Source organism: Colius striatus, chromosome 15, assembly GCF_028858725.1.
Source record: "Colius striatus isolate bColStr4 chromosome 15, bColStr4.1.hap1, whole genome shotgun sequence".
In the NCBI taxonomy this organism is placed as follows: domain Eukaryota; kingdom Metazoa; phylum Chordata; class Aves; order Coliiformes; family Coliidae; genus Colius; species Colius striatus.
Window position 1 is genome coordinate 3,769,790 of NC_084773.1, and position 19,633 is coordinate 3,789,422.

Consider the following 19,633-nt stretch of genomic DNA (forward strand, 5'->3'; position numbering starts at 1 on the left):
CATAAGAAAATATCATTACAAGTGTTCTCTAAAATACTTCTCAAAATATCAGCCCTTTCTTGGGAACATTTTCAAGTCTTTGGTATTAAACTTTAAAATTAAACTACATTACCTTCCTTATGCATAAGCAGCCTTTAAGATCCAAAAGACCATTCAGATTGTTTGGCAGATATGCAGCAGGGTTCAAACTCAGCTGCTCTTTCTGCCTGACTTCAACAAAACCAGAAGTAGCTGCTTCATATGAAGATGGTGACACCATGCCATGAAACATTGCATCTTTCAGTTAACCAACACACTCATCATGGAAATGACCCAAACTACTCTTCATGCATTGCTCAAAATTAAAACCTGGAGAACATTTTCTGTTAAACACAAATTTTGCATGCTGCTTATCACTTGCCTTGTCCCTGCCTTTCATTTTGTGTACAAAGGGAAAAAAAATTTCTCTGGGATTTCCTTTCTTAGGCCTCTTAAGACCAGCAATTCTCATGCTGGGTTTCCCCCTCTTTGCATCAAATCTTAAGACAGATGGAAGACTCTGCTAACTCTCACAGATACCTTTGCCAAAATCTCTACCCCTGGCTGTTTGCTTATTGTGCTGTGTTTTGAAAATGGACATTGGAGACACTCTGCTGACCTTCCATGCGCTCAGGTTGCCTACAGAGCCACTGGCACCCACAGGTACAGTTACTCAGCTCCAGATGTCCTGACCTCACACTCATGATTCTCACATTTCTCCCTGCCGAGCCCAACATTGCTCACCTCAGATGAGCTACATACATTTCTTCTGAACATACAGGATTAACTTGTTGGCAGTTCATTCCCTTGGCAGAAATAACCACGTGCTTCCTTGAAGATAAGATACTGCCTTTCATACAACACAGACAGTTGTCATCATCTTTGGACCCGAGTCTTCAGCGCACTGAACAACTCAATAAGCACAGAGGGCTTCCAGCATGAACATCCAGTAAATACCTTGAAAAGGAGTTCCAGCAAACACCTGAATGATTCCCTTGATGGACAGGGGCTACATTTAGGCTGGTTTTAAGGAATTAGTCACAAGGCAGAGTACTCAAAAGAGGTGTTCTCAGGAGACTAATACGCTTATAATCCATGACAGCAGCAATCCAGTCCCGAGTGCTGAAGCAAACAAGCAGTCTTGCATGAACTCATCTGCTGTTCATTATAGCTGTCTTCATCCTCTGTTTCTTCACGTCTCTTTCAGCAATGCAGGATAGGCCAAATAAACATCTTCCTGTTGGATTTTATTTGTGTATTATTTTTGCTGTTGTCAATCGTTCTTTGGCAGATGGGAAGAAGATTTTGTTCTTCTGTTAACTCTGTCATTACAAATGGCAACACCTGAATTCTCTACTTGCTGTAAGTGAAATCAGCTGTTTTCTTCCCCTTATATTTAGTAGTATTTCTCTGGCTAAGTGCTGGGATCCATGAGCATATTGATTTGGTTTATAGATTGAGACTGAGAAGTCATGCTGGGGTGCTACATGCAGGAACACAATCCAGATCCTACTCATCACCCACAGAAGTTTCTGGCTTTAGGAATATTCTTTCAGACCTGTTACTAGTGACAAAATACTCCTTAGAAAAATCTAATACCTAAAATCTGCATGAGCTTACATTCTGAGGAGAGCTGTTAGGATTGCTGCTTTTGTCTGTGTCTCTCTGCAGTGTGTCTGTGCATATGAACACACTTGGGGAACAAATTACTCCTCCTTTGTGATTTAAGTAAGGACAACAGGTACCCTGGCACTGCTAGGAGCAAAACTGGTCAGCAGTTATTACTGACTAGAGTACCTAAAAGACTATCTGAAATGGCCTTTTCAACATAAGGTTGCACGGTGAACAGGAAACCAGCATCTCATCTCCTTCCCTAAGCTGATCATCAATGCAGACAGGCAATAAGATGGATCACTTCCAGTTGTGCATTCCCTATACATCCCAGTACCTTCCGTAGCTTTCAGTTATCAAATACACTATTAAGACACATTATGAAGCAAAAAGCACCTAAAATTGTTTTCATTGGGAAATTTGTTCACTTAACAAAAGGACTAAACTCTACTATTTGATTGAGATAACGGCAAGTTTTGAACCAATCAATTAGCTAACACTATTTACTTCATAGAGTACTACCATATTAGGAAAAAATAGAAACCTTGAGATCTTAACTTTTAAAATCCTCAAAGTAGTTATTTCTACAATTCTATGACTATTAACAAACTCTTTTCCCTTTTATTTCTATCATTCTATGACTATTAACAACCTGTTTTCCCTTTTTTCCTCCTGCATTTTTCCATTCAAGATTATGCAGGTCTCTCTCCATTTCTACAATTACTTGAAAAAAAACCCTTTTGAATGCTGAATGCCTGAAAAAACACCCAGGTTGGTCTTTAAATACAATCACACAAGGAGTAAGTGTTTTTTCTTTTCTTTTTAAATCTTTTCAGTGGAAGCACATTTGTTTCAAACTTCCAAGAGACAATTACTTAAGAAATGGTACAAAAAGCTTCTGGAGTATAGAATCTGTTTAAGATTTGAGTTACCTATCTGACCAGTGAAGCAGAACTGCTTATCAATCTCTGCAACACTTTAAAATACTAATATTTTAGATAGTATAGATAATTATGCAAGGCTTTTAGTGAGACAGGCACATAATACATCACTCCCTGTAGTTAACAGGATTGTAGTTCCCACATTGTAGTTCCCAGATTGGCTAGAAATAAATATCTTAAATGCTGAAAGTTATAGTTAAGAATTACCTTGAGTTCCTGAAGCTGGTCAGGTTCATAGAGCTTTGGAGACAATGCTTGGGCAAGAAAAGCATCGAGTTCCTGGCGACGAAGGATACGAACGCCCGGCCACTGTACCATATACCTACAGAGGAAGCTCATTGTTACTCAGCAGCTCCCTTCAGTGGGTAGATCAAATGGTACTTTATGTTATCAGAAATCACCAGAATGCAATAGCAAAAGGTTGGGTTTTTTTTGTTCTCTAGTCTTAAATAGTCAAACAGACCAGAGCACTCAATAGATTTGAAGTTGAAATCTCCGAAGAGCTACTGGCTGTGAATCAGTTGTGCACTCCCTGCTCCCAGCGAGCGAGGGGAGGACAGGCTGCCAAAACAGAACTTAAAACATAAGTGGTTTCTTATATGTCTAAAAATAAACTATTATAAAGATTAATGGTCTTTGTAAAAGGACTTTGTGAACATGTTTTCCAAACCACACATTACTCAGAAATTATCTAGTCACTGAATTTTATGCTCATCATGTCTTAACGAAAAACAACTTATATATGCCTTGTCACAGGAGAGAAACATGTCCTGCTGAAACAAGCAGCATACCACTTGGATTATATTCTTAATATTATGCTACATGCAGAAAAAAGAAAGGAGTTTTAGTGTTCTTAAGGTAAAAGTTCAAGACAAATTTACAAGTGTCACTCTCAAAAATGGCTTACAATTCTTCACATGCAACATCACACTACCCTTAGATTCTGCCAGATTTACAAGCTGGTTGTATTGAAACAATCTCCCCTTTCCAAAAATGTAAGAATCTCTCAGTTCCTCAATTTTCAATCTGGGAATTAAACAGGGAAGTATTTTGCACCTTGTGGCTTTCTTTGAACAACTGAAGTGTAGAATTAGGACTTCAACTGTTGGTTATTATCATCTCAACTAGATGAGCTGTTTTAACAGATGGACTCTTAACACATCATGTGTCCCAGGCAGAGTATCACACCTGGGAGCTTTGCCCTCTGACAAACTGCTGTGTGGTTCCCTAAGAACTCTCTCTCTTGCTTCACAATTTCACCAATACAGGCTCTGAGATCCCACATGCTATTTTTTAGTAAGCTGAGGCCTAGAGTCTAGTTAGGGTAAACTAATTCAAATGCACAGTGGCCCCTTTGCAACACAGAACTCTTTTTTTCCTCTTCCCTTAAGTCCTCCAGAGACTGAGAAAGAAATGTTGAAGATACAGCATGCTTTTGAGACCTGAAGCAGCAATGTTCTAAAACCAAACTAAACCCCTTCTCCTAATGACCTTGCAAATATGAATTGACACTTTTTATACTCATGCTTTAGTACAAAGTTGTCAGCGAGATTACTCAGGAAAATCTTTCCTTCATTCTGCTTTACCTTAAAGGAACACTGACCTTAGTACACAACAGAGCACCATAAGATGTGTGGGCACATTAGTTGGATTGAGCATTGCTGGTGTATCTGATCTCATACAGGCCAAAAATGCCCTCATTCTTCGGTTCTTGTCTTCTACTGCTTTCCCCAGCCACAGCTTCTTCAGATTAGGACAGGTCCATTCCCTGAATGCGAGCGCTTCCACCAGCTCCGGGGTTTGAGGAGATTTTCCTTTGTAAGCAGCCCACTCCTTAACTATCACTGGTGAAACTGCAAATGGGCAAGTGGAAGGAAAACATTCCAGGTTAAAAAGTATTTAGTACTTCCTATACAAGAGCTTTTCACCCCAAAAGCATCACTCTAGGACTGCAATAGATCTGGGTTTCGTGGCCAAACTGGTAACTCAGACTCGGTACACACCATCTCTCAACTGTGATCACATACACATCAAGTGTGTGCAACCAAGTGTTCACAAAGCATGCTACATTCCTATATTCAAATCAATACACAACATAAGGGATCTACAAATGCTTCTGTAAAAGAAACAGAATAATTTGAAGATGTAATTTTCCCCTAAAATACGTAACTGATCAAACCCCTACAATGACAAACAAAAAGGGTACGTACACAGAAATATGTTCCATATATGGTCTTTTAAGAACAATATGATCTTGGTGATTTTATTCAAATCAGATTTTAAACTTATGTGCTACTTGTTTATAGTTGTTCAACTACTGCAATGGAATGAGACCTCACATATACAGGTGGGTCTGGGTTTTTTTTCTCCCCCTAAACATTTCACAAACCATTACTTTACTGCACTGCTTTCCATTAAGAGGTTAGAATTTTCACATCTGCTCAGCTTTCTTCCATCCACTTCAAAACAAAGACTGTTCCACTCTATATTGCTGCTGAATCACCTCCCTTTTTAGGTCTGAAGGTAACCAAAACAGAATACAGTTAAAAAAAAAAGTCAAGATGGAGAAATGATACCTTTGGCCTTGGAACGACCTCAAGGTTGACACAGCTCAAAATTTCTTTGCACCCTTCTTAACTCACAGCCCAGTTATGCAGTGTGGAAAGATTCAAAGAGCTTGTTAGTGAGGCTTCAGGTTACAGCACAGAGAGGTTCACAGCAGGAGCACAGACCTGCTTTTTCTGATAGAAATCTTTTTGTTACAGATGGAGAAGTGAATGCTACTGGTACCAGATTAGCCCTTAGAGCTACAAGGTCTTCAGCAATCAGACATCAGCCTTACAAGTAATTTTATAGTTATGGGCGGGCAAACCATTCCAGAGGTGATCACTGAGGTTAAAAAAAGGACCTCTATCACATCCCAAAGCACTCTCATGCTTTTCTGCAATAAAACTACTCTAATGTTATAGCTCCATTTCATAGAGCTCAGGGTAAGTTTTACAAAGATAACACGCAGCAATGAAAATCAATATTCTGATATATTTAGTTGGTGACCTCACTACAAAATCATGTTCTATTTTGGTTGCTACGTGTTTTTATACGCCACCAAGCTACACAAGCTGGGCTTCAACAGCCAGCAGAGCTACCCTGTTACTTGTGCATCATTTATCACACTGGTTCTCACTTCTCTAGGCCTGGAACAGTAAATATGAACAAACAAAAGGATATATTTGACGTAGGCTTTCAAAGACTCCTTTAACTGCTTTAGCTCTCAGAAGCAAGAGATACTTTTGGACAGCAACTTAAGACCTCTCAGCAAACAGACAGCAAACACAATGAGGTTACTAAGCCGAACAGTTCAATCTGCTTGCTGTAAAAAACCCCCAAGTCTTGACAATTGACAAAATAGTTGCTCGTATTTTGGAGTTCTTTTTTTCTTCCTTTCAACCTCCTTTTGACAACAGAGGTGATATTGCTAGCTAGCCTCTCCAGAGGCAGGCACATGCCAACTCTATACGCACATCTCACTTAAGCACCCTCAGATGACCACTGCCTCGGCTTCTACAACTCCCATCACAGCAAACAGCAAGGAAATTGAGCTGTATAGAAGACAAATGTTTCACTGCTGCTTCTTCTGCATATATTTCACAGGTATGAAGCTAGGGCCCCAGGAACTTCTCAGTTTGCTCTTAAAATATACTATCTTCAGGAACATGCTACCTGTAGAGGTCACGCTGGAGACCCACCCTGCCCTCAAAATTCTGTGAAGTAATGGTTATTATGGGAAAGGTAACCACACTTCCTGCAGAATAATTTATTGTGAAGGCCACTCTGGGGGACTGGCAAACAGGATTCTCCCTGAGAGATGGGGCTGAGGAATTACAGCTGTGTCAGGAAACAAGTAACTGTAGCACTGTTCACCCAAATTTAGCATTTAATGTAACATAAATCCAGGACGTGTCCATCCTCACTTATTTCTCCAGAGTTTCTTACACCCTTGACAACTGCAATGGGACTGCTGTCTTCCTCAGCCGCTGAGGATCTGTCCTCAGAGGAAGGAACGTTTTGTATTTTCCTCCCAGGACTTCCACTCAAAGATAAGCATCAGGATCAGAGTGTGTCCAGCCACAACATCACAATGCTAATTATACTCTTTTTATTATTAAACTTCCTCCTGCTGCTGATCAGCAGATCTGAATCCTCAAAGTAGCCTAAGCAACTGCAGGACATATTGGCACCGGCTTTGAACGTTGCTGCCCTCACGACACTTTTGGGTCAATTCGAGTAAAAAGGGTCAGCATCAATCTGCATTAGGGTAACCTGCTTGGTAAACAGCTGAATGCTGCCACAGGCTCTGAAGTCATTAGCAAGAGCCTCCTGCACTCTCAGGTCATCTGCCACAGCCCTTGTTGCTAATGAACACTCAGGTGGGCTGGGTATTCTCTTTGCATTTCCTTCACGAACTAAAGGTGAGGTGTGATGTATTCAATATCAGTAGAAGATGAGCTAGCTAATGCAGATTAATCAAGCCTAATTTTTAACCTTGTAATCTTTACTGACAGCACAGCTTGAGCTAGGCATGCTCCATTGTGCAAAAGGGCGGCTGCCCGAGACACACGGCTTTCCTTTTGGCAGAAACACCATCAGCTGAACATGTCCTTGATGGAGAATAGTGCATCACAATGTGGCCAGGCTTAAAATAACAAACCTTTGGATCCAACCAGGAGATACGACAGCTTGTGCAAGTGTGCATTTTTCCAGAGTGCAAAGGGCAGATGGTTTCATCTACACATATGTATTTACCAGAATGTGGGAAAGAACTCGCTTCACAGCTTGGAAACAAGAGCAAGTCAGACACTCAGTGTCCATCTCCTCAGAAGGAAGGCCAGCACAGCCCAATGCTATGCCCTTGGCAGCAAAAGCACCGTCAAGAACTTTGTGATTCAGCTTTTCCTACCCTCTGGGAGCAGACAGGAGGACTCTTACAGCAAAGGCATTACTTAGCAGACAATTATCACTGAAGAGCCTGACTGACTACCTCTCGAACGGATCTGCTGTTTGTCACTGGCTTTTTAACTACAGAAAAATCATCATGATTCAAGAGACGGGAAGTCATCTGTTTTATGAAAGATCCATCATCCTGCTGATTGTATATTCAGCAATAATACTGACGTGTCTCTTCATTATGTATTTTTCACAGCCTCCCATAACCCTTCCAGCAACACACTTGCAACTTATTCATGAGCAACTATTATGTTGCCAGTGTTATGGTTTGTACAACAAAGATGACGGGGTTTTAGGTACTAATACATTCCTTATCTCTCTACATAAAGCTTAAGGACAATATGATTTTATTTAGAAATTAATTTCTTAATTCTCTTAATTCTTAAATTGTTCCTTAATTGTCTTAATTACTGTGTTTCATAACTTACTCATTTTTGAGAGCACCAAAAAAATTAAGACACTGAAAGAGAATCAGCATCACTCGTTCATTATGGCCCGGATTCTCAGGAAAGTTATCAAGGGCTAATGAGTGTGACTAATTGACCTGAGAAATCTGCTCCTGATGTTTAAGACACTATTGTCTCTCTGCATCCTGCACAGTCTGCCTAGTTTTTGCTACTCTGGAAGAGAGGTGACCAAAATAAATGTGTTCCTGCAATATAGCCCTTTCAAATCACACACTTGCATCTTAGCTCATATCCATCTTTACCAGCATTGTTAGCTTTGCTGTGAAGCAACCAACTTTTGGGCAGACTTTTTTTTGTATCCTAAGACAGAAGTAGGTCAGTGGCTGAACATGTCCTGCAGCAAGATCTGCAGGCACTTCTGTAACTAAACCAAGTCAGCAGCAGCATTCTTAGCCTCCACTGATACTAAACCTCTGAAAAGCAGTATAAATTAAGAGAAAAGAGAGATGATTTATTTAGGTTTCCCCAGTAGCCTACAGAGAACATTCTAGGTTTATGAGATAAAAACGTCCTGAAAACTAAAGCAGACCTTCAGCACTCAGCTACTGCACCACTACAAATGCTGTAGTATGCTTTTAAGGACAGAAGTCTCATGAGGATAAATGAATATTGCAAACAACCTCACTATTTTAATTCTGGAATAACCTTGTTACTTGAAATATTATGCTGCTGTGTGAGTTAAAGAATTCAGAAGTTTGTGACAATACATATGCTGAGATATTATTCACGCAGGATAAATAATAATTCCCCTAAAACAACTAAGAGAAACAGTTTTTCAAATGCCATTGGAAGATGATCACCTTTGCTAGGACTGAAAAATGAGTCACAGTTAAAAATGGTAAGAGAAAAAGGAATGACCATAAAGTTTACACTTGATTCTTCTTTTTATCCTTTTCACACAAAGGCTGTGAATAACGCTTTTATACATTCTAAATACCTGACTCTTAAATTTAGTCCAGTGACAGCAGACTCCTATATTTAAATACTTCTGCTGTTGCTGCCATTCACTTAATGCTTCAGCATTCCTTTAACCTTTTTAAGATACTACTGTAAAGTTCAATCATTTCCTTGTGTGCATTTCATTATAAGAAAAACACTCCAGAATGCTGAGGTTGAATTTTCTAGAATGGCAGTAATTCCTGAGAATTACTGTAGCAAAACTACTTCCAGATTAAAATGTAGATTAGCTTTCATCCTTCTAAATTAGCAAAAGGATCTTTTGACAAGTCCTGTGAAGTTTACTCTGTCTTCACCCATATCTACCTTTATTTACATTACACCTGACTTCTGCAGATTTTAAACTAAGTTTTTATATGCCAAAACCCTGAAAGATACTAGAGACTTGCAAGTTTCACTGAAGTGCACTTGATAACTTACCCTGTCTTCTCAAATGTGTAAACATGCCTCTTTGTAAGCATATCCACAGAAGTTTCCTCTCACCAAGTTTTGCCATGTACTTCAAAAATTACATCACAAACTGACATGACTTGCTGCAAATCTGACAGCAGCTTGAGCATACATTTGAAAAACCAAACCCTAGAGCCTGCTAGAAATGGTAACATTCACAGTTCTTAAACTACTACAGGAAATGTATTTTCAAATCAACATACTTTTCTATTATCTGGTTTTTATTACTTGACCTACATGGGATCAACTAAGCCATAAATTCCTCCAGCATTAGCTACACCAATGAAATCTTAGCAGCATTCTCATTCAAACGACAGTACAAATGGTTATGAAACCATAGCAAAGGGAAGAGAGATAAAGGATGTATTCTACAGTACATACATTCTGGTGGAAGTCTGTTCTTTCTAAAAGCAAGCCTCTCCGTTTTCTTTCTGCTTTCTGCCAAGCTAAACAGGACTCCGTAAACATACTGACGAACTGGCCTATAAAGGAGAGCAGCAGGAGGCAGGTCTTTGTTGGCTTCATCTTCTATAGAAACAGCAATTTTGATTTCACCCTTTTGCACAAAAGAAAGTAGGAAAATATGACATGTTAGAGTGAACAGAAAGTATTAGGTATGCATGGTAACTCAAAGCAGCTTGAACAGAAATCTCATCCACTCAAGGAAAATGTGATTTGGCAGTAATGTACATCTTGGGTATGTGAAGGCAACACCAGAGGAGGATCACCCAAAGATCTGCTTCGCAGTCTCCAGGCTGTGATTATCTCAGTTGCTTTCCTCTCTCTCTTTTCCACACACAACCTTTTTTTCTTTGCCAGGACCTTTTGCAGGTGAGAGTCACCTACATATTCACCTCAGAATAGGGATAATTTGAAGAGTGAAATAATACACAAATACAGTAATGCACTTCAGGACAGTCAGAGCACATGAGAAGTGGATCTAGATTTCAGAGAGCTACTTTTCAAAACATTCATGCTGTCTTGGTCACCAGTTGACTTTTTGGTGCAAGGATTTGAAACAGTATTGGGGACTCACGGTAAAACCCAACATTATTAAAGGATCTGGTCAAAAAGTAGTAACTGGGAATTACATAAATAAGGTTAGTTTTGAATGTATATAAAGCTTTAGCATTTTAGACTTCTTCAGGAAAAAAACTTAACCATAATAGAACCTTCCAATATCCTCAAAACAGCAGCCACATTCTATGTTTTCTGTGACTGCACATCTAACTGTGTTAAGATTTGCTTGGAAAACAACTGACTTCGCTGCATAGTTCCCAGGTATCAGCCTTTATTTGCAACACTGACAAGCAAACACTCCAGTTTGCTTCCTTCACTTAAAAAAATCATTTAAACTGTGGTAGTAATGAATAACAGTAGGTGACACCTTGGAGTGATTACATATCACCAGATTTAACTCAGGCAAGGCTACTTTAGGTATAAGGTATGTCCAAAAGGTCTCTCTCTATACATAACAGTAACATAACCTGGAACACCTCTACATGCCAATTTCTAGTGAATTCCATAATTACAGAATAAGATAACAGTCAGTGTACTCATAGCATGCTTTAGGTCCCCTGAGCATACTTGTTCAAAAGCATTTCAGATAGTGGGTAGACAAAAAGTCTTAAGCAGCACCAATTCCTTTTTTATGCAGCCATCTCTAGATGGGCCTTTTTTTTCCCCTCTGTTGGAACAAGATTTATCAGACACAGGGATATGGGGGGCTGGACTGGATGATCTCTAAAGGTCCCTTCCAACCCCTACCATTCTACGATTCTACGATTTCATTCTCTTCCTCCCATTGGCAGATACAGCATATCAAGTTGGGCAAGAGTGTAGACCTGCACGAGGGCAGGAAGGCTCTTCAGACTGCCCTGGCCAGGCTGGAGCCACAGGCTGAGGGCAATGTGATGGGTTTTAACAAGGCCAAGGGCTGGGTCATGCACTTGTGCCTCACCAATCCCAGGCAATGCTCTAGGCTTGGGCAGATGGGCTGGAAAAGCTGCCTGGTGGAAAAAGACTTGGTGGTATAGGTGAAGAGCACATAGTCAGAAGTGTGCCCAGGTAGCCAAGAAGGCCAATGGCATCCAGGCTTGTATCAGAAATAGTGTGGCCAGTAGGACTAGGGCAATGGTTTTCCCTCTGTACTCAGTGCTGCTGAGGCTGCACTTCGAGCCCTCCAGTGTCGGGCCTCTCATTCCCACAGGGACACTGAGATGCTGGAGCGTGTCCAGAGATGGGCACTGGAGCTGGGGAAGGGTCTGGAGAACAAGTCTAATGGGGACTGGCTGAGGGACTTGAAGGTGTTCAGCCTAGAGAAGAGGAGGCTGAGATGAGACATGAGCACTCTCTGCAACTCCCTGATAGGAGCTTGTAGTGATGTGGGGGTCAGTCTCTGCTCCCAAGTAACGAGTGACAGGACAAGAGGAAATGGCCTCAAGTTGCCCCAGGGGAGGTTTAGATTGGAGATGAAGGAGAAAATATTCCCTGAGAGGGTTGTTGACACTGGCACAGGCTACTCAAGGAGCTGGGGATTCAGTATCCCCATCCCTGGGGATACTGAAAAGCCATGTAGATATCATGCTAGAAATTGTCAGATGCAGTAAAAACAGACCAAAACTCAAAGCATTAAGAAGGATGTAAATTTATGACACTCTTTAGCCAGAAATGCAAGTGCAATTATCTTACAGAATCGTGATTTCACGGTACATAATTTTTAAGTGTCATACCTTGGTTAGGACATGAAAGATGTAGGGATACATTAACCCCTTCTTGTGCCTGTGTTCTGCCACTCTTAATACTTCAGGTGCTACAGGAGGTAATGGAGGAGTAGTAATATCCATGTGGTTTCTTGTGGGCATTGACAACAGGCACGGGATTTGTGGATTACTGGTTTGATTCCCTTTGACATCAGCTGCCTGACTTCCTGAAGAAGCACTGGAGGAACCTTCTGCCTACAACAAAACACACAAAATAAAGTGCTTCTGAATGTGTACAGACACATACTGGGAGATCACCCAAGAGAGACAGCAAATCTCCTTCTTCACCCACAATGGAAAGAGCACACCTTCACATCATGTCGTTGCCAGTACATAGAACATATTATCCAAAGCCAGCTAAAAGACTATCAGAAAATGTAAGCTTTCAGCCATTGTTTGCTAGCAGAAGCAAGCTACTGAAAACACAAGTATTAAGGTAAAGGTTTAACTTATTAACAGCAACAGTAACTATTCTTTCATTTTTAATTGCACTATACAGGAGGAGGACTGATGACTTCTTACTGAAATGTGAATGACCACTTCGTATTTCCATAATATTACCAACTAAACAGGTTAACTGACAGTCACATCATTTACCTAGCCTTCTATTAACAATCTCTTTTCAGTTTATGTTTCTAAATGAAGCAGGAAAAAACTACATAGTTCAACTCAAAGACAAAATCTATAGTGTCTGAACTAAAAAAAATACAACACAAAAATGTACTTTGAACCTCCTGGTGAATAAGCCTTTTGTAAGCACTTATGTTGCATCCTTCATAGATACTACCAAAAAATTTTGAGTTCATTCCTAAAAAGTCTTCAAAACTGAAAGCTGTTTTTAGCTTAGAAGTGCATTTTGTGCCTAGAAACTACTATAGTAATTTAAAAACTTTTGAGACCGAAATTTCCTTTGTTCACCTGATGATACTCACACCATGCACAGGTATTTTCACAATCTGTGTGGAAGATTTCACATGCTTCAAAAGACTTGAAAAACAAAGGCAAAACACAAATGGCCAAAGCCATGAAATCCCATGGAACAAGGAACATAAAACATAGGCCCAACCAAGCTCATCTTGTCCCCTTTGGGCTCTTAAGGTAAATACAAACCTGCATATAAAAACCCCAAAGAATCCATACAACCTCTAAAAACGTTCTACAGACTGTGTATTAGTAAAAACATGCTCTAGCAAGATATCAAAGGAGCAACACTATTTTCAGATGACATTTTAAGCAACACAATCAAGGGGATATTATGGAAGGGTATATTTTAGAATGGATAATCTATGCTCAGTTTTATTTACACAAATGAAAACACACAAAGAAATAGTTAAAACCTGTAACAACCAGCACACTTCTAACACAACAACATAGAAGGTTTTTACAAAAGTGAGCTCTGTTAAATCTGTATTATATTATGAAATATTTCTTCACTGGTTTAAAGATTTTTTATTCCAATCTTCTACTACTCCAACAACTGAAAGACAGTGATAGTGGCCCACAAAGAGTTTACAGGGCTGCCCATTACTGGAAGTGTGAAGGGAAGAAGACAAAAACCCAAATGACAGCAATGCTTCCCCTGTTTGAACTGCCCAGATTCTTCCTGGATCTGCTCCAGTGATATTCAAACATCTCAACTGAGGAACTACCACAGACCAAATGTTTATTTTTCAGTTTTTATTTTAGTAATATACATCCACCCAAACGAGATGAGCTTACCTTCATCATATATAATCACATAGCGAGACAACTACGCGCAAGGGGTTTTGACAAGACAAGTGAAAAGAGTGGCAAGGTTGCTGCTATTTGTCTGATCTATGCTGGACTTTCAGCACTTTACCTCAGAAATTCACACAGCTCATTCAGCTGAATCTTCAGGAAATATTTCTTTTCTTAAACCATTAATATATACCTCGGTAGGAAACAAGCTCACCTAGAAAACGTATTCATAATCCTGCCCATCAGGCTCAACAAGATCCAACTGTCTTCTCCTGCTACTGCAGGCTGAAGAAGTAGCTTGATATTTAAAAAAACCCAAATGGGCAAGAAAAACTCACAAGTGTTTATACATTCGATTGGATGTATTTAAGTGGCACTGCATGCATACATCTCTTGGAAAGTTTAATCACTGCTTACGCAGCTTTAACTGTGTGTATGAAGACAGGCAGCCAGACACATCGTGCAGCACATCCCACCAGCTCACTGCCCAGCACCACAGCTGCTCTGCCTGCTCCCTCCCATCCCTGTTCTCACCACCACTACCTCTCTGCTCCCTCCATCCCTGACCTCATCACCTCTCTCCCTGCCCCCCCGCCCAGCCCTACGCACATAACCATAATACAGAGCAAAAAAGGACTGTAATAGGTCACAATAGCATTTGCATATGGTGACTAATCCTCAGGCAGATGCAGTTATCATACAGGGTGTAGTCTGCAAAAATAATAATCACTGATGGATGAAATCATCAGCTTCATATTTTAAGCACAAAGCCAAAGTCTACTAGATTTCTATGCCAAAGGAACAGGGAAACTGCTCCGTTTGTCTACAGTGTAACTCTCGATTGGGCTTTTTTTCACACAAAATTAGCAGTTGGTGTACAGTTCCATCACAAAGACACAGAGATATCAAGTGGAAATGCTTTGACTGTTCTTTCCAAACACAGTTCAAACTTGGGAGTACAGACCATCAAACACTTAATTTGACAATGGTTTTACTTTGAAACAGAGGAGGCTGAGATGACACGAGTGCTCTCTGCAACTCCCTGACAGGAGGTTGGAGTGAGGTGGGGGTCAGTCTCTGCTCCCAAGCAACAAGTGAAATGGCCTCAAGTTGCCCCAGGGGAGGTTTAGATTGGAGATGAGGAAGAATTTTTTCCCCTGAGAGGGTTGCCAGCCCCTGTCCCAGGCTGCCCAGGGAGGTGGAGGAGTCCCCATCCCTGGAGCTATTGCAAAGCTGTGGAGATGAGGGCCATGGGTTAGTGCTGGGCCTGCCATTGTGAGGTAAATTGTGTTAAAGGTTTTTTCAAACCAAAATAATTCTACGATAAATCTTGAAGAAATTCAATAGGATAATGTGATGTCTTTATCGAGGGCTCAGTCATCTCATCCTTACTTAGTTAAGTAGCAACACATTCCAACTGGTCCCACAGACCTGCTTCAATATGTATTACATGAAATTCCAGGCTGTTATAATGGAATTTTACTCCTCAGCTGAGCTTTACTGCACCTATACAGGTCTATGGCTAGCACTGAAATGTGTGTGAGCTGCTCTCACTACACTATAAGTTATAAGCCCTGAACCCACAGAAACTCAGACTGCTGTACTCCTTACTAAAGATCAAAATAATGAACTACCACGAACACCAAGAGCAGAAGTTAAGGATGAGATTGTTAGCTAAGGAAGAAACAAGTCTGTTGAATTCTTTCTAGCCTACATCTAGTATTTCCTAACACATCCTATTCATTTTTTATGTATATGCTACAATATTCCCCAGAAAACCTCTTACTTTACTTAAAACCTGTTGTTCTGTAAGTCACAAAAATATGTCAAAGCCTACACCAAATCCTACAGATCAATAGTGAAATTTGTCTTCAGAGTTTGCTGTAACATTTGACTCCCAAAGAACCAAGGGCAATGTCTGGAACTTGAGGAATTACCTTTGTTTGGTCTCCCAGCTCTCCACGTGTCTGACTTTCTGACTGGGTTCCTGTTTTTTCCCAGCCTATTTTGTTCCCACTGACATGGCTGAAGGACGACAAAGAAAAACATTGTGTTAAAGTGCTGTTTAAGGTACAGTGGGATAAATCCTTCTGACTGTTATCAGAAGTATGGGCCAGGGACTCTGTTTTTAAGGGATGCTGAGTATTAGAAATGTCAATTTGTAGGAGTCTCAAAGAGACTTTAAGACCAGCATTTATTCATTTACACTATGTCAACATTTGGGTTCTATTTAAATGCTGTATATTACAATGGCTAAATAACATTCATGCAAAGAAAATCTTGATAGAAATGCAAATGTTTGTCACTATGCAGACTGATTTCCATCAATTAGAAGACCTTCTCCAACTGCAATAAGTGACACTGCCTAGATTTCAGTTGCTACATTTATTAAAAATTTATTGTATACAGCAACACTATGCTACTGAAAAAAGATGTTTTTTCTCAAGCAGATCTATTTCCAGCCCTACACTGCATGGAAGCCATGCAAACTTTCTTGATTTACTAAGACATGGTAATATTTACTGTTGAGAGACTGCATAGAAAAAGCAAAGTCTGAGCCATCATGCATAATTCAGACAGATCCAGCATTTAATACCCAGTAGTACCACAGTTATATACCAATGCACACAACTCCAAACTTCTAGATGCAATCACAGGAGGTTGGGACATCCCTTTTTTCTATAGTAGATAGTAACAGGACAAGGGGTGATGGGACGAAGCTGAACACAAAAAGTTCCACTTAAACATAAGAACAAAACTATGTCACTGTTCAGGTGAGGGAGCCCTGGCACAGGCTGCCCAGAGGGGTTGTGGAGGCTCCTTCTTTGGAGGTCTTCAAGACTCGCCTGGACATGTTCCTATGTGACCTGATCTAGGTGACCCTGCTTCTGCAGGGGGGTTGGACTAGATTATCTCTAAAGGTCCCTTCCAACCCCTACCATTCTATAATTCTATGATTCTATGACAGATCTGCTGAAGCCCCAAGCTTGGATTCTCACAGTTAATCACTACACCTAACAGGACACGGGTAAACACAAATGGCCTCTGTTCACACTTCCTTTCTGCAGCTCAGGGAGCAGCAATGGCATGAAAGTCTGCAGAGCAGTATTCCAAAGACAGACATGCGATCTAGTGGAAGCCAGAAATGCTTCTGCAGTAAACAAGGCACATGAGCAGAACAGAGCAAAACCAATTTCCCTGCTGCTTTGTTCCACGTGTAGCCTGTCAACGAAGGCTCTAAGCCAGGGGCTCAAATGGTGAATTCCTGACATTCACACCAGGTTTCTCTGCAAAGCCACACTATCCCTAAATTTAAGAAGTGTAAACACCATCAACTCAGTGATGGTTCACAGCTTTTAGCTACTGAAATTTTAATGAATTATACTGTGAAGTAGGAATATTTCTTTTAGAAAGAACTCCAAGGCTTTATGACAGTTACCAAAATCTCAGTCTCTCCTCCTTTCAGTAAAACATTAAGAGCATGAGTGGAAAACCACCCAGTGTTATTTAGGTTTGGGTTTCTGCTTGTTAAGGAAGATGGCAACTAGAGTGAACCATGGATGTGTTTGCAGTCCTAGCAACTTGAAAGTATTTTTTTAAGGTCTAACATATCACTAAATCACATGTAGATTTCTTACTTTCAGGATACTGGTGAGTGATTTTGAAGGTAAATTTATCTTAACAGAAGCCAAGTAAGGAAATATTCTCATGAAAAACTTACTTCACTGCACCTCCATTGCCTTCATCATTGTCAGAGGACGAAGATGTAGAAGAGGCAGGAAAATAGGTTGAATCCACATGATTAGGGCTCCCACTCTGAGCTGGATTTATTGGAGAAGATCGTTCATACAATGGTGTATGTTTTCCTTCGTGAGGAATGTTACTGTAGTTGTTCTGCTCAGAAAGACTTTTTCCACCCGATTCCAAGGTGATGGCTGGCTCAGAGAGACTATATGGGTATGGACCCTGACCTTGGGCCCCACCTTGATTAGACATCTGCTGGGCCTAAAATAAAGTGATCATTCTTCAGTTAAAGTAATAAAAAGGCTTGTGTTTTGAAACAAAATACATTATTAGGCAGCATTTTCCAAATGTCTACATTAAATCTCAGACCTCTTAGACATCCCCACCAATAGTTCTACCAGAGTCTGTAGCATCACTATAGTTTCAGGCTTAAAATTCCAACAAGTTAACATCCATGCTGAAAAAGTTAGATATACCTTTCTCATGTAGATTTTAAGATGAGCACAGTAGGTTTCTCCCAAGGAGAAAGGCAGAGAGCTAGCTGTACTTACCACAGGTTTTGCTTGTAGTGAGGTCTGCGGAATGTTAAGTATCTGAGAAGGAACATATGGTGGCACTATCCCAGGCATACCAAACTGATTTGGTCTGGCTGCTGTATTGCAAACAGAGAAGAGGGGGAAAGAATATAAGAAAAAAAAAATCAAAGACTCATGAAAACACTCACTATTTGACACAAATGTTACCCTTTTTATCCTTTTACTTCTATAGTTTCTTTATTCTTTTTCTGTTAGTATTACTGTTTTATACTATGCCTTTAAGTCACTTCCATTCATTTTTGCCTTTTTACAAAAATACTTTGTAGCTTCTGAACTCTTTTACTTGTATTACCTTCTCTCAGCTCTTTGTATCTCTCATTACTGCACATTTCTGTTCTACCTGGGAAGCAAGCTAAGAAAAAAAAGCCCAAGAGATGTCATAATGAAGAAGATAAAAACAATGCCATGTAGATACATAATGCTGGCACCTTCTACCATTTCAATATTTGACCTAGAGCAGTAGGATTAATGCCCTTTAGCGCAGGTCTTCAAATGTAAACAGACACCTCAACCTCCCAAAAGAGAGAAGGAAAAATCTGTACGTGTGTATCAGCACGGTAACTGATCATCTTTAGATTTCAGCTCAAATTCTCTTTTAGCATTAAGAATGAGGTATGTGTAGTAAATCCTGTGATCATACAGTTCATTTGTAAGCCTTCAGAACAGCCTACGATGCCAGAGCAATTTGTGGCTGCAATTCAAGCAGGTATGTTATGATATCAAAAAAATCAAAGACTATGAAGGGATTTCTAAAACATGTCAGATAGGTCCAGTGAGAAACAAGAACTATGTTTTATGGAATAGAAATAAAAACTCTCTTCATGATTCAAATCAGTCACCAGATTTCAGTTGTTTACAGCACCAGACTCAAGTGTCCTAGTGGTAGAACTGATGCAGCAGTAACTAAAAGGATAATCAGCCCAGGTTGTTCACTTTTTAGGGAAAGAGCACAATCTCTGTATGAAAACCTTCTTTGAAAACCTTATTTGGAAACCTCACATTTAAGAGCCAAAATATAAACATTTTTACAAGATCCTGCTAAACAATCCTATTTCTGCTTTAGGGTTATCCCAGGTGTTAGTTAAAAATGAAAAGCCTTATTTCTTCAGTGACTTACCTAGGTAATGTGGTGGATGAAATGGCATAGGTTTATTTGTTGCTGAGTAATAAGCAACTGCTCTCTTAAATCGAGTAACTTTGTCATCTGTTCTAGACTAAAATTAAAACAAAAAGAATAAAAGCTGTCAGGAGCAAATCCAGGAATGTCATCTATAGGTGAGCACTGCACTGCAGAGTAGTCAATGTGTACCATATCCCATACAGTATCAATGCCCATAGACCCTTGAGGACTACAGTGCTACCCC

The 19,633-nt window shown here is 40.1% G+C and overlaps 1 protein-coding gene across 2 annotated transcripts in view; it reads right to left on the minus strand.

Annotated features, from left to right (window-relative positions):
• The window catches only part of FAM120A (family with sequence similarity 120 member A), a 53,061-nt gene that overhangs the window by 12,345 nt on the left and 21,083 nt on the right, over nt 1–19,633 (minus strand). For both annotated transcript variants that reach the window (XM_062008700.1, XM_062008698.1), the window contains exons 5-12: nt 19,387–19,483; nt 18,225–18,325; nt 17,651–17,934; nt 15,867–15,954; nt 12,181–12,405; nt 9,830–10,004; nt 4,174–4,423; nt 2,778–2,892 (exon numbers count right to left, since the gene is read on the minus strand). In XM_062008700.1, the coding sequence (XP_061864684.1) occupies nt 2,778–2,892; nt 4,174–4,423; nt 9,830–10,004; nt 12,181–12,405; nt 15,867–15,954; nt 17,651–17,934; nt 18,225–18,325; nt 19,387–19,483 (1,335 nt within the window). The remainder of the gene's footprint in view (nt 1–2,777; nt 2,893–4,173; nt 4,424–9,829; nt 10,005–12,180; nt 12,406–15,866; nt 15,955–17,650; nt 17,935–18,224; nt 18,326–19,386; nt 19,484–19,633) is intronic.